General features: G+C 43.5%; 1 protein-coding gene across 1 annotated transcript in view; it reads right to left on the bottom strand.

Moving 5' to 3' along the window:
- The window catches only part of LOC147900578 (ATP-dependent DNA helicase MER3 homolog), a 168,480-nt gene extending 158,806 nt beyond the window's left edge, over nucleotides 1-9,674 (bottom strand). Inside the window, exons 1-3 of the mRNA XM_087377593.1 lie at nucleotides 9,582-9,674; nucleotides 9,209-9,292; nucleotides 9,028-9,112 (exon numbers count right to left, since the gene is read on the bottom strand). Of these exons, the coding sequence (XP_087233719.1) occupies nucleotides 9,028-9,107 (80 nt within the window). The 5' untranslated portion in view covers nucleotides 9,108-9,112; nucleotides 9,209-9,292; nucleotides 9,582-9,674. The remainder of the gene's footprint in view (nucleotides 1-9,027; nucleotides 9,113-9,208; nucleotides 9,293-9,581) is intronic.
- Between the last annotated feature and the right edge of the window lie 4,578 nt (nucleotides 9,675-14,252).

Here is a 14,252-nt window from a genome sequence, read left to right as displayed (position 1 = left end):
AACGAGGAGGAACTACTGAACATTTTGTTTAGTAACAACTCTAAAGACTTTTGGCGGAGATTTTTAGAGGGACAGTCCCCCTCACCACTCACAGACACTCAGGTCTGGTATAACTATGCACGCACATTATATGACGTCCAAAACCAGCCAGCCCCTAACCTCTCACATATGCCACGCCCCACATCCATCCTACACCCTCTTTACTGCAGAGGGAGTGAAGGATGTCGTAATGAATTTTCATAATGGCCGAGTGAAGGATCATGAGGGGCTATGCACTAAGTTCATTGCATATGGGATTAACCTCCTAGACCCAATCTTAGCAAAGCTCTTTAATGAAGCTGTTTATTTGGCGTTTCCACGCACCTGGACTATTAACATTACTTCACCCATCCACAAGGCAGGGAATCCCATGAGCCCAGAGAATTACAGGACCATTATGATTGGACATGTTATGTCCAAGATCTATGCATTTGTGCTTGATTCCGAGGTCAGCAGATTTGCAGAGTGTCGAGGACTTACAGCAGCAGGACAGGCTCGATTCCGGCATGATCATGGTACCATGGATCACATTCTCACGCTCAGCTGTATCATCGAGGAGGTGAGGGCACAGAAGCAGAGGTTTTACTGTTGCTTTGTGGATTTCCGCAAGGCGTTTTACACAGTCCCGAAAGCCCGCCTCATACGATGCCTACATGATTTGGGTTATGACCAAGAAGGAGATCATTTGGGCTGTCATGGCACTTTACGCGAGAGTCGCAGGCAAGGTCCGAGCAGGATCTCGGTGGACAGACGAGATCATGAGCACTATTGGGGTCAAACAGGGGTGTCCTTATCACCTACCATGTTGGCCTTTACATAGACGAGCTCGAGGCAGTGATGCATACATGAGGAAGGGATGGTTGCTCTCTTGCTGGCATGTTGATCCGGATATTGCTTTATGCAAATGACGTGGCTCTTCTGTCTTCCTCTATAGTCCAAAGATACCTTGATACACTTCAGTCCTTTTGTGAGTCTCATGATCTGAAGGTCAACCTAGGTCAAACCAAGGTTATGATCTTCAATACATCTCGAGCCGTCATGCGCCAGGAGCAGTTCACGTTTGATGGGTCACCTGTTGAGATAGTTTCATCATACAGGTATCTCGGGGTTGTCTTCTCTGGACCCATCTTCACTATGAGACCCGCGATGCAGGCATGCTTGGGCAGAGGATACGCTTCATTGGCCATACTAGAGAGGCAGTGCTTCCGCTCGCACTTTCAGGATCCATGAATGAAGGGGCTGCTCTTTGACTCCTCGGTCCACCCAGCAGGAATGTATGGCAGCCCTTGTTGGGGGCCATACTTATCAGATACAAAGTGGGTGCATGTGGAGCGACTACATGTTCTCATGCTATCACGGATGATTCGCAGTAAGCCATCCGTCCCTCACCAAATCATTCAGGCTGAGTTTGGGTCATCTCCCTTACAGCTAGATGCTGCATTTTAAGTTATCACATATCTGTACCGAGTCAGAGAGTATGGGGATTACTCTTCCGGACGCAGCAGGTTGCCATGGCTAGCATTGTGTTCCTCTATGACACTCTAAGGAGGTGACCAGAGATGCTGGTATGCACGCACAGAGAGATGGTTTGAGAGATTGGGGCTCCACATGGACAGACTCCCTCCCTTCCAATACAGTATGGACGCTCCGTTTTCTCCCCTCATGTCACATGATGTCAACTAGGTAATCCGTGAGGATCTCTTATAGCTACACACATTACGGACCTAGTTGGGACCGAGCGAACTCCTGGTGAAGCTTAGCTTCTACAAAGATCATTGTTTACATATCACACAGGAGGGTTTCGTTGACCCACCAGGATACACGCAGATCCACTTACCCCACTCACTAAGGATCTCTATTGGGTAGTTCTGGGTCTCTTCACATAGACTTTGTATCGAGAGCGGCAGAGCAGAGCGCCTACCCAGGGAGAGGTGTCTATGCACATTATGTGACATGCAGGAGGTTGAGACGGAGGAGCACTTCATCTTTAGGTGTCCCCTTTACTATGAGATCCGAGGGCATTTCTATTGCCTCTTCAGAGTCCCGATTCCTCTCCTATCCAGATCAGAGATGCTTGGCAGGCTTCATTCATGAGGTAGTGAGGCACCACGAGAGGATACTTCCATCACGGAGACAGGAGCAGACCTCTTCCTTGGCAGACCCCTCTCAGAGCTCTATCGCGGAGTTCTTTCAGGCATATCACCTGGATTCCCCTGAGATGAGACCTCGACATGATTGGGACCGAGAGCCAGTGACTCGCCAGCTCAGACAGAGGATGGGCGCGCAGATTACACTTGGGGATATCCCCTCCATGTTTTGGGTCGGAGCCCACCGGCTGACAGGGGTTACTGTAGCCCTTGTTAGGCATAGAGCTATGACCAGGAGACGTCACAAGACCGCACCCTCGAGTGGTCGACAACACTCTATCGCTGATTTCATGCTTCCAGTGCCTCATCCACCCCTAATGTCTTGATGATGATGATGATGATATGACTGATATGTAGTCAAACATCGACATGACTATGCTGTACTTAGTACTACCATTCTGCATTTTTTTGCATTATGCATTGGTGTGGATGCGCATTTAGTAGCTCCACCCTCACAGCTCGCTTGTACCAGGATTTTCACAGTCTCATAGACCCATCGACCTTCCAAAGACTCTAATAAACTTTCTTTCTTTCTTTCTTTCATGTGCTTTTCCAACAAGGTTTTATAGTATATGTGTGATCATCTATCAAGAGGTTTCTGAGTATTGTATGAGCTGAGATCGGAGTGAGAGGTGTGAGAGATTCTATCCCTATTTCCAACAGGGGGGGCTTGAAGGCTAGGAGTAGGCAGAGAAGCAGAGGGAAGGGAGGAGGGGCCGCGCGCGGTGGGGGGGGGGCGGGGGTGGGGGGTTATGAATGAGTGCTGAAGTGTGGTCAAGCATTGGCATTTGGCATTATCATTATCAGATGAAAGATGTGGCATCAATGATTTGGTCACATAAGCGTGGAGAAGACAAAGCGAGAGATTGGATAGACTTCATGATCTCCTCTTCTACAAGTGACAAGATGTTGGGATTATTGGGGTCACCTCCCCACTTGTGAATGCCGGATGGGCTGAATAGGGATTCATCCGATGGTCTGCCATATGGGCAGCGTGCACAGTCCCTAAGGCCGACTGTAAGGCAGCATCAAAGGCTTTCGTGTGCAGGTGGCGAATAAGTTTAGGGCCTGGAAGAGCTGGAATGAGCCCAGGTAAAGGGGCCAGAAGCAACTTTGATCATGGCTTTGAACAGGCAGCAGAGACTGCAGCAGGCCAGCAAAGCCAGGGACCAACACGTGTCTGTAGCAGACAGATGCAGTTCGCAAAGTCGGGTCTGCAGTACAGGGGAAAGCAACAGTAGCTTGCAAAGTCACGCCAATAGGCACCTGCAACATGGCCACGCAGCTCATAGATTGCAATATGTAGTCGGTTCAGTAGGGCAATTAGTTGGGACAGTCAGAGTTTGCCACGTGGCAGACTCGTTAACTGTAACAAACTGGGTTGGCCCAATCAGATCTGCTTGGCTAGATCAGCAGAGCTCTAGCCCTATGGAAGTGCCTCATCGGGGGACTTGCAAAACATTCACAAGAGTCTCATATTTGGCTGCATAGCAGAGCTGCAAGGAGGCCAGGAATCAAGCTCACCTTGTGCCTCACACTTGGGCTGCATCTAGAGCAGCAGGGAGGTCAAGCAGTCGGGGATTGGGTAATTTGCACGCCTGCTGCCTTGCTTGGATATGGTAGCCGTTTCTTGAGCTTTGTCTCCGGAATTGAACCCTACTTCTCCGTCACCCGTCACCACCATGATAGGCCTCTATCCTACCATCGAAAGTTGATAGGGCAGAAATCTGAATGAAGCATTGCCGGCGCAAAGGCCGTGCAATTCGGATTCACTGCATTACCACATTGATGCACCCCTATCAAATACCCAACCATATTTGCAAGATGACTCACATTGACTAGACTAGGACTGACTCGTTTCAATTTTTTTTCATTTGTCACATAGTAGAAACTTCTCGACCCTCACGTCAAAATGGATTTAGATAGAGAAAAAACTTTCGGTGGTACTTCATTAGTTTGGGTCTTTCAAATATCAAGATCCAAATGACCCAAATCGCACTCCCATGCCGGATTCCAATGATCGGGATGATTGTGATGTAATCCCACTTCCAGGTGACCCCATCAAAGACTTCTTGAAAATCTACCTTGATATGAAAACTTGAGGCAGATGAACCACGAACAAATTCCTAGTCAACTTTTGCCAACATCAGATTATTGAAGCCAGGAAAGCCTGCAGCGGCCTTTATCAAATAAATGTGTCCTGCTAGATGGTGGCACTATTGAGCAGCAAATGAGGTTTTGCTTCATTGGAGCAATCACGTTTTACTGTTCCACTTTATTGTTCAAGATCTGTGTTTGTATCTCTACATTTGTGTGCACAACGGAAAGGAGCAAGATTTGATTTCGGCATCGTGTGTTTCCAGGGCTATGTTTGACTAAATTCTTCTGCTGCAGGAGTGTTGGCTAGAGCAAGCAACCTGTCTCTGTTTTCCAGTGAGCAGGTTTCCTCAATCGACCAGGCTACACACGGATCCACCTCATCCACTCTTTGAGGATTTGATAGGGTAGTTTTGTGTTTCTTGGTACAGGCTACGCATTGAGACTAGACGGGCTGAGGGCATGTGTTTGGTAAGAGTTCCTGGGATGCAGTTATATTTAGATAAGAGGCTTGAAAGTGCATACAGAGGCCATGGAAGGATCAGGAAAAAGCTTTAGAAGTTCAGTGTCTGATTTTGGACTCCATGCATGGTCCATGCTTGCTGCTAAGCAATTGCCCGTGTTCGAACTTCTCTCATGTATGTCCAAGATCAAGGCAAATTTGTGTACCAATTCATGTGTTGGTTTTGATGGGATATCTCAAGGTGTATGCCCTAGGCACACCTTGGGTTCTATGTCTGTGTGCTAGAGGCACAGTTAGGTGCCCGTAAGCACTGTTAGGTGGTGGTAGATGCCACATAGGATGATTAAAGATTCTAGGAGCTGATTGAGGAGATGATTGAGGAGATGATTGTGGAGCTTGGTGGCTCATGTAGAGGTGCCTACATATGGACCTCAACCTTCTTCATTCCATAAGCAAGCATTCTCTTGTTTCATGTTCAGCTTCATGCTTTCCTTTCACTTCTTCAACATGGTATCAGAGCACTATGATCCTCCTTGAGCCCATTTATGCCATGTCATCATCATCTTCTTCTTCATCTTCACCATTTCTTCCCAAATTTGTGAGAGCTTGTTCTCCCTCGTCGTTTCACCATTCTCCAAGTCCTTCTGGCTGGAGAGACCCTTCGTATGGGCGACCTTCCACCTGCAAGGAATTAGAGAATGATCGTCGCTGCTGGTCACCATTCCCCGAATTCTGTCGAAGCTCTCTTTCGCGTATTCTCCTTCTCTGCTCCACCTCTTTCTAATTCCTTTTAGGGAAAGCTTTCCCATACTTTGGACTCTCTTGTGTTCAAGTTTGAGCAGCAATGGTTGTATATTCGAGGAGAGAACAGAGCCAAAAACCAGTCGACATTGACGACGTTCCAGCCAACAACACCGCGCGACATTACGCCTGACCTCTGCACTAGAGATTCGCCCATATGTGAGCTTTCATTTGAGCCAGAAAGCCCTGTTTTCTTTGCTCTAAAGAAGGAGATCTAAGCCCTCCAAGATCAGGCCTCTGTTTTGGACAGTTTTGACAATGTTGTGAGTTTGGTGCTACATCAGATGCTACTTTGGCATTTCTGATGTTTTAAAGTGTTGAATAGCATCAGGACAATTGTGGCTACAACTTTCCTTTAGGTTGCTATACCTGGATTTGCTTGGAATACTTTCATTTAGCCACCTCTATGAAGCATGCAAGTTGAAGTATCATTTTCATTATGATTTTTATGGAATTTGGTTACAAGTCTTTGCTACACTAAATGCTTGTACTTTAAAGCTTTTCAATTTTTTCTAGCCTTGTAAGAGAGTAGACACTGCCCATTTTGGATTAGACCCTCTCATGGCTACCTTCTTGAATATTGATAAGTTCAATGGTAAAGGCTTTCACACATGGCAGATGAAAGTTAAGTTTGCATTGATGAGGAGAAACCTCTGGGGGCTTGTCAAACCTACTTCAACTTCTTCAACAGCCTCTAATGCTGGAGAATCCTCAGCTCCTACACGCCCGGCACGAGATCCTGCTAGAGAGGAGAAAGCCTATGGCATTATTGCTCTTGGCTTAGGAGATGACTATATTCATCACATTTTTGATTTGGAGTCTCCTTCTGAAGCTTGGCAGAAGCTTGATATTATTTTTGGTGCTAGCTCTCACATCTCAAAATTGTCACTTAAGATTGCTTTCTTTGAATTGAAGATGGCTAGTGGCACTCCCTTGGCTGCCCATGTCAATCACATGCGGAGTCTCATGACTCAACTTGCTTCTATCAACTCTCCAATCACTACAGATGATGCAATGGCAGTATTGCTCAAAAGTATGCCTGAAGATTATGATCATGTTGTTACCACATTGAAAAATCTTCATAATCCTACTCTTGAAGGTCTTATTACTACTCTTCAAGAAGAAGAAAGGCACAAGGAACTCTGGAGAGGCAATGACACAGCCTATGCCATAAAAACTCAAATGGGCAAGTTTCAACCTTGCAAACATTGTGGGAAGACTAATCACCTCTCAAAAGATTGCTTTAAGATCAATCCTTGCAAATATTGTGGCAAAAACAACCACCATGAAAAGTTTTGTAAGGCAAAAAAGGAAGCAACTACAAAACCAGAAACTGCCAATTTACTCTCAGTTGATGTGCCTCCACAAGATGAGGCCTCCTATGATGATTATGCTTTTTGAACCATCTCCATATATGCTCTAGATCTTTCTTTTATGTTGAGTCAAGGTACTCTGCCTGGATAGTCCTTCAAAATGAATGGAATAAACTATTGTGTTCTTTGTAAACACCTCTGGTCACCATATGATGTAGGCCATGTGTATGTGTTTTGCTCCATGGTACCTTCTGCAGACATTGTGTGCATGTACATGCAGGGGAGATAACCATTGGAAGGTCTTATGTATCCCTTTGTTTACTTCACACCCTTGGGAACCCTTGCTAGCATGAGATCCTAGCCATAGATTTATCCTTGACCACCATGAGATGGCTTGAGACACTATGTGACTAGATGTATCCTTAACATAGCCTGAGGCATTCCCTTGAGGGGGGGTTTGATGGGATATCTCAAGGTGTATGCCCCAGGCACACCTTGGGATCTATGTGTGTGTGCTAGAGGCACAGTTAGGTGCCCGTAAGCACTGTTAGGTGGTGGTAGATGCCACATAGGATGATTGAGAGATTCTAGGAGCTGATTGAGAAGATGATTGAGGAGATGATTGTGGAGCTTGGTGGCTCATGTAGAGGTGCCTACATATGGACCTCAACCTTCTTCATTCCATAAGCAAGCATTCTCTTGTTTCATGTTCAGCTTCATGCTTTCCTTTCACTTCTTCAACAGGTTTTCCATTCAGGAATTTGAGCTGCACAAATTGAGAAAGTTTGTTTGGTAACTGCAAAAGCAGTGGCAGGGTTTGTGATCTCCAGCTCCATGCATACTGTTCACACATTAGACAAATGTTCTGACCTTGGGAGTAAAAGAGATGTTGGGAGTAAATTCATTTGTTGGTTTTTCATTTAGGAAATTTCAACTTTGCTGATCAAGAAATTCTGTTTGCTGATGGCAAAGCTGCCAAATGGAATGCTATGCCCAATGAAACATAAGTGTTTTTTAGCTTTTAAGGTTTAAAGATGAAGCTTTTAGGAAGGGAAGTCAAGGGAAATTTTTTTGGAAGCTGGCGGACATACTCCGGTGTGGTTCTCGATTTTGGTTATGTAGATGAATTATTTGAGTTTCAGAAATAGAAGTTACCTCATTTTAATAATAATAAGGCCTCCGTAGGAAGCATTTGACACCATACCTGGCTAGAGACCATGGAAGACGATTGGACTTGAGAGAAGCTAGTTTGAACCTCTAAACAGATTTTTGCTGAGCTGAACATATCTTGGTTGAATAGCTCAAAGGATATTTGCTGAGCTGAAAATATCCTGGTCGAATAGCTAAAAATTTCATGGAAGTTGGCGGCCATACTTAGGTGTACTTCTCAAATTTTGGTTATCTAGATGATTTATTTGAGTTTCTGAACCTCATTTTAAAAATAACAAGGCCTCCTTAGGAAGCATTTGACACCATAATACCTGGGTACAGACCACGGAAGACCATTGGAATTGAGTGAAGCTAGTTTCAACCTCCAAAAAGATATTTGCTGAGCTGAAAATATTTTGGTTGAATAGCTCAAAAGAAGAACACAAAACTATAGAGGTGAAACAGAGGCTATTTTCTTCTCCTAACCTATTCAGGGCTTGTATAGAACCGGTGAGAAGTGAAACAAGGAGGTGCAGGTGTGACATATGTCAATAATTGGCGGAAAGCATGTCAACGCAGACATGACTTGGATATTATTCTTGGCATGAACGTGACATGGCGGTACGAGGTGAAAGCAGCATTTTCTCTGATGGTTATAAATTAGTTTCTTTTACAAATGTTTGGGCTTTGAGATTTCAAACAGCACACGTGTAGCGCCTTTGGAGGAAGCTTTTTACGCCATGCGGAAAAAATATCAGGTGGTCCGCTTCACAAACAACGCTGTTAAAATAACATGCTTTCCTTGGAAACCGTATTGTAATTGCCTTCACACTCGTATTACGGCGACGAATCAGATTCTGACAGGATATGTTGTGACCGCAGGAAAAAGTTCAGTATAAGGCAGGAGCAATTGGGATAAGAGTCGAGGAACACATCCTTAAGGAGAATGCAAAATATTAGGCTCTCGCTCGCTCTCTCTCTCGATCTCGATCTACGTGACACAATGTTGCTAAGTTACCTGAATTCAAAGATCGACTGGAATGGTTTTGGCAAAAAAGAGACGGCCTTTAAGGCATCAGGATCGTACGGCGCATCCATGGCGTCTACAACAATTGCAAAATTAGGTGTCGTTTTGCTCGATTTCCAGTAAATGGCAGGCAGTGCTTCAAGCAGCAAGATGCATTTTATAACTGCGTCACCTGAGCTGGCTACCGTTGTCGTGCCAAAGTCGTGTGAGCTAGACAGAAAGGCGCTTCAGGGAAGTGGAGGTGATTTCTGGACACCTGCGCTTGCACACGGTATAGAAAGCAAGGACGATTTCTAATGGCTTAACTTCTCGATTGCAAAATATTCTTTGGACTCTGAACTCAACTCACACAGCCAAAATGAGAATCCAGCCCGTGAAAAGATGAACGTTGAGCGGAAGGGAAGGCGGACGGAATTCCGAAGCAGCAATTTCTTTGCGAAAGCAACAGCTGTGAAGATAAAAGCGTTTTGATCAAGCCAGCATCGGTTGGATTTTGCAGAAGGCAGAAGAATTGAAACGTTTGAGAGTGATTTTATCGATTTTACCTTCAGGCTCATGAGGGACGAAGACAAGCTCGACGTCTGTGAGAATGCAAACGTGAAGAAGAATGTGCTCACGCACAATTCGAAGAAGAGGGGGAAAACAAGAGTATTGATCCAAGAATTGCTCTCATGATTAACCACGGACAGTCTTGTGGACTTTTTAGAAGCGAAATTCACTAATTTTTAGAATATTTCTATCTTTTTTGTGATTTGTTGAGGCTCCTTTGTCTTCCCCCTTTCCCTCTTGTTTCTGTTTCGGTCCCCCTTTTTCTTGGCCACTTAATTTCTATATCTTCTCCTCTTCACGGCAGGCCACTTTGAGTACCAAGAGCCCTCAGATCCTAGTGCCAAAGAGTGGCCTGTTCAAAACTGAGCATGCAAGACCATAGTCGCAAGATTTTTCTTATCTTACAATGGTAATGCAAGTGTGTGTTTTCTAAAAAATTACCTAACTCTACTAGCTACTCTTTTCCAAGATATTCCTTCTCGAAAATGACTAAGTCAAAAAAGTGCTTAGTAATCATATTAACCCTTTTGCTAGAGCAAAGTACCCAATTAACATGCTAAGTCCACATCCCTTGTGTGGCATTATCCCATCGATCACCCAATATATATGCCATTGGCTTCCTTTTCAAAGAAGGGAGTACTTAAGTAGTCCTTCCTATTTCATCTTAGGAATTACCTAATTGCTTGTAGTATATATATTCTTTGTTCTATTATATCAATTTGTAAATAGATATGTCCTTTGTATACTATCCCCTTCTCGAATCTTGCCATTAAAAAAAATCTGCATTATATTGCAACTCAAACCAGTCTCCAATGATCAAGTATACGATTTTGTTACATTCTGCAATCTTTAGACCTCTGGTATGCAAGACAAAGTTGAACAAAAAATGATGATGTCTTATCATGCTTCTAATTGTACAAGTCCAACAAAAAGATATGTATAATCCTATCTTTATCAGTATTTACAATAGGTTCCAAAATTCCCATTCTTGGTCTATCAACATAATTAGAAAATTACTAAATGCAATAATAACTAATTATCTAATCAAGCCTCCCAAATGGAAGTTTGTAAAGTACTAGTCCCCTCCCCTTCATGTGATTGGAAAATTCAAAATGTTGCCAAAGAGTTTGTGAATCAGTAGAAGAAATGCTCTAGCTCACCTGCCACCATCCAGCGCATACAACGGAATGTTAGTCTGTGAATGGAAGGCATGCTTCTTAACTAGAGCATAGTTGTTATTCATGTCACCCCTATAAACAACAAAAAAGTCATCCTCATATTTTGGGGGGGTCGTAAGAAGTAAAGAATGTAATCACATATTAGAAATTTACAATTTGGTTTCAGTTTATATCTCGGGACACACGAATGCCTCATTCTATTTGAGGGAAGAAGTATTCATGTGGATCTGTGTGAAACAGTCAGTATGAGCAGAAGGTAAGGGGCACCCTTGAAAAAATCAATAATGCTTGCCATATCCAGCAATGGGTCTTCTAGCTTGCCGTATCCGCATATGTCTAAAGTAATTCCAAAAGGCTCACACAACTGAAAGAAACTATTGTAATAGTAATTGAAGTCCATGTAGAGTGGTGGATTAACTATTCCAAAATCAAACTTAGCAAATCAGTTTTCAGTGGTGAGGGGGGCACTTCGGTATTCCCAAGGACAAGTGTTTCGAGTTTGGGTTATGGGGTAGACTGGAAGTTCAGACCATTCAATACAAGAACCAAACGTGTTTATGATGCTAGCTTCATTCTATACATCGGCCGTTCCAAGTATTTCATCGTCCACTTGGTATCTCCATCATATACTGTAGCCGGGCCTCTTGCAAACGAGTCCATAAGACCGCAACGTATCATGTCTAGCTTTATCCTATCTACTAATATTTATCTATGGTTGCATGATACGTAGGAGTGTAGGTTCATATCCTGGCTATTTCACACTGGTGAGCTCATATCTCCGTGCATATAACACGTCGAGCTTTATGATGCAAAGCAGTGAGTTTCGTAACTCAGGAGGCGTCCCATATGGAGATGCTATCTTTGCATTTCTTCTACAGTGCAGACAAGTTTTTTGTCATCACTTAATCCCTTGTTGAGTCCTATATACAAAAACACTCTAACATAGCAGTTTAGAGGAGCTCATTCCTACGAAATACACGGAATGATGGGGTGTTGGCTACCACCATGACTCGGCTGAGTCTGGTTCTCTATAGAGTGTCCGATCGATATCCCCGTTGGGGTCATAGACCAGCTTTGTGGTTGCCGCATTAAAAACAAATATAAAGCAACTATACAAGTGTATTCTCTGCTTCATATTCCATAATCATGTTACGCATCGTGGTCTCAAGAAGTTGAGCCGTCGCTAGACCGTATTATCTAAAGAGAACGTATAGCTTACATTGTACACTCGACAGGGTGCATTCCTAATCAATATCTAGCCACCAATTCCCTTAACGTTGAAGTGACTAGTGTTTAGTTGTTTTGGCAAGCAGGGTTCGTGACACATACACGACCAGAGGAGTGTGGCCTTCATCGTGTCATAACCGAGACACTTAGTTGTGCATATACATGCACTGTAGTGCAAGGAGGGCTGGTCAGAGGTGCAAACGAAATCAAAAAACAAGGCGGGGTTGCTCTGTATATGCTACCGAGCTCCTCATGTCTAATGCAAGATGTAGTGTCACGTACCTCTGCATTGTCCATGCTCCCAGTAAGTATGAATGCTCTTCACTTGTCTGTCATTGTATACCTTCTGCATGCCAGTCGGTAGGTGCAGCAAGCACTTCTGTCATGCTTCATTTGTCTCAGAGACTGTTTCCAAACATTTGTAATTGTGCAAGGTATCCGAGGTGTATTTCGGGGAGCGCATCCACAAAAAGTTTAATGTTCAAGGCTGGGGCAAGATTCCACGCTCATCTCGCTAGACGGGAGCTTGTTGGCGCGCATTATTAACTCAAGCACAACCCACACCTTCTTGTACCCTTAGTTCTAGCGTTCAACTAGGACTTATCATGGACCATTTACTATAGCCCTCCCTCTTTTGATTGGGATACCCAATCAAATCTCGCGCTTGTGGGAGAGAGGTGAGTTTATTCATGTATCCATAGGGTAATCAAATGCCTTTTATGGTGGCCTTGCATCCTTGTATTGCCCGTCAGATTTGGTCCTTCATCCAACCTTTTTGTGGGTATTTCCATTGGATTTACTAGCCAATCTCCCTATTGTCTATCCATAATGCAATGGTATCCATGTCCATAAGTCATGTCAAATTCACACATGCCCTCTCCTTATATGAAATCCATGGACTCAATATCTATATTGTCAAAATTAACCCTTCAAGGATAAAGCAAATGCCTAGTTACTCAATTGCCATTAATCCTTTAATATAGATAAAAGCAATTAAAAGGACTATGTGGTCACCCTTAGATTGTAGTTTATGACATCATCATCTCATGTCCTAATAATGCCACATATACTCCACGTTATAAAGTAACCTTTCTATCATTGGGCATGTTGTGCCCTATTTCTCATTATCCCTCGAACCATAGCTTAGTTTGGACCTCAATTGTATAGTGTATGTAAATTAGGGTCATGGAGGGAGCTAGAATAATTCTATTCTTCGCCCACACCTAGTACCTATTCTCAATTTAGTGGTTCCAAAACTTGATTCGAGTGTCTTAGTATGGAATTATAGCTTTATCAAGCCATACGACATTAGGGCAAGCCTTTCCTGCATATAAGATGACCCATCCATTGTCTTTGGCGATGTTATGTTAAGGGAAAAGCAGGAATTCACCTTTCTATGTCAAGGCATTGGCAGCGGTTGAAGCCATACTATAACTTCCTAATTTTAGGAATCCCTCGACCTTTATGTAAGATCTATGGAATGATTTTAGTGTCTTGCTGGGAGAGTGCTCATCCATCCATGTAGTTATACTACCATAGGATTATTAAACCTTGTAGTGCTAGACTGAGTCCTCTCGATATATGAATTGATGATCTCACCATCCTTTTGGGATGTTCTATCATGTCCATCATCCTAGTTGATCTAGAATGTGGCCTTATTTCTTATCCCGTGTCTCTCCTAACCGAGGCAAAGGAAGGATTGTGTGTATGTGTGTGTGTGTGTGTGTGTGTGTGTGTGTGTGTGTGTTTGGTTTGAGTATGAATTGATTTCCAAGCTTTGGAGGGCTAAACAGATAGGCCTATTGCCATAGTTTTGACATACATTTAGGTACATGGATGATATACTTTTTATCAATATGGACTCCTGACAAGACTTCTTTTGCTAGGTGCAAGTGGGAGAGGTGGACCCTTTATGGACATAACCCCTCCAATACCTTGAAATTAAGGATGCAACAATTTACATAATTGATAACATTATTAATAAGGCGGTTGGGATGAAAGCAAAATTCATCAGTATGGTAATAAAAGTTACCCACCGAGGGAACGAAATAGCGGTAACAAATAGGATGATAACACAGAAGCATTGGACTACCTAGTGTGTAAACACTTATGGGCACATTGTCGAGAAAGTTGTCTAAGACCAATTGATTCCAATTCTATACACTCAAAAGGATGACTTCAATGCCTTCTTTCAAATTAAGAAATTAATTGACAATTTCGCAATGGATGGGCTCAAGTCTTATCGTAGCCGAAGGCTAAGTA

This window comes from Dipteris shenzhenensis, chromosome 7 (genome assembly GCF_047967505.1).
Source record: "Dipteris shenzhenensis isolate YYH24624 ecotype China chromosome 7, Dip_SZ_1.0, whole genome shotgun sequence".
Taxonomy (NCBI): Eukaryota; Viridiplantae; Streptophyta; class Polypodiopsida; order Gleicheniales; family Dipteridaceae; genus Dipteris; species Dipteris shenzhenensis.
Note: the sequence above shows the minus strand (reverse complement) of the source record. Positions and strands in the feature narration are given on the sequence as shown.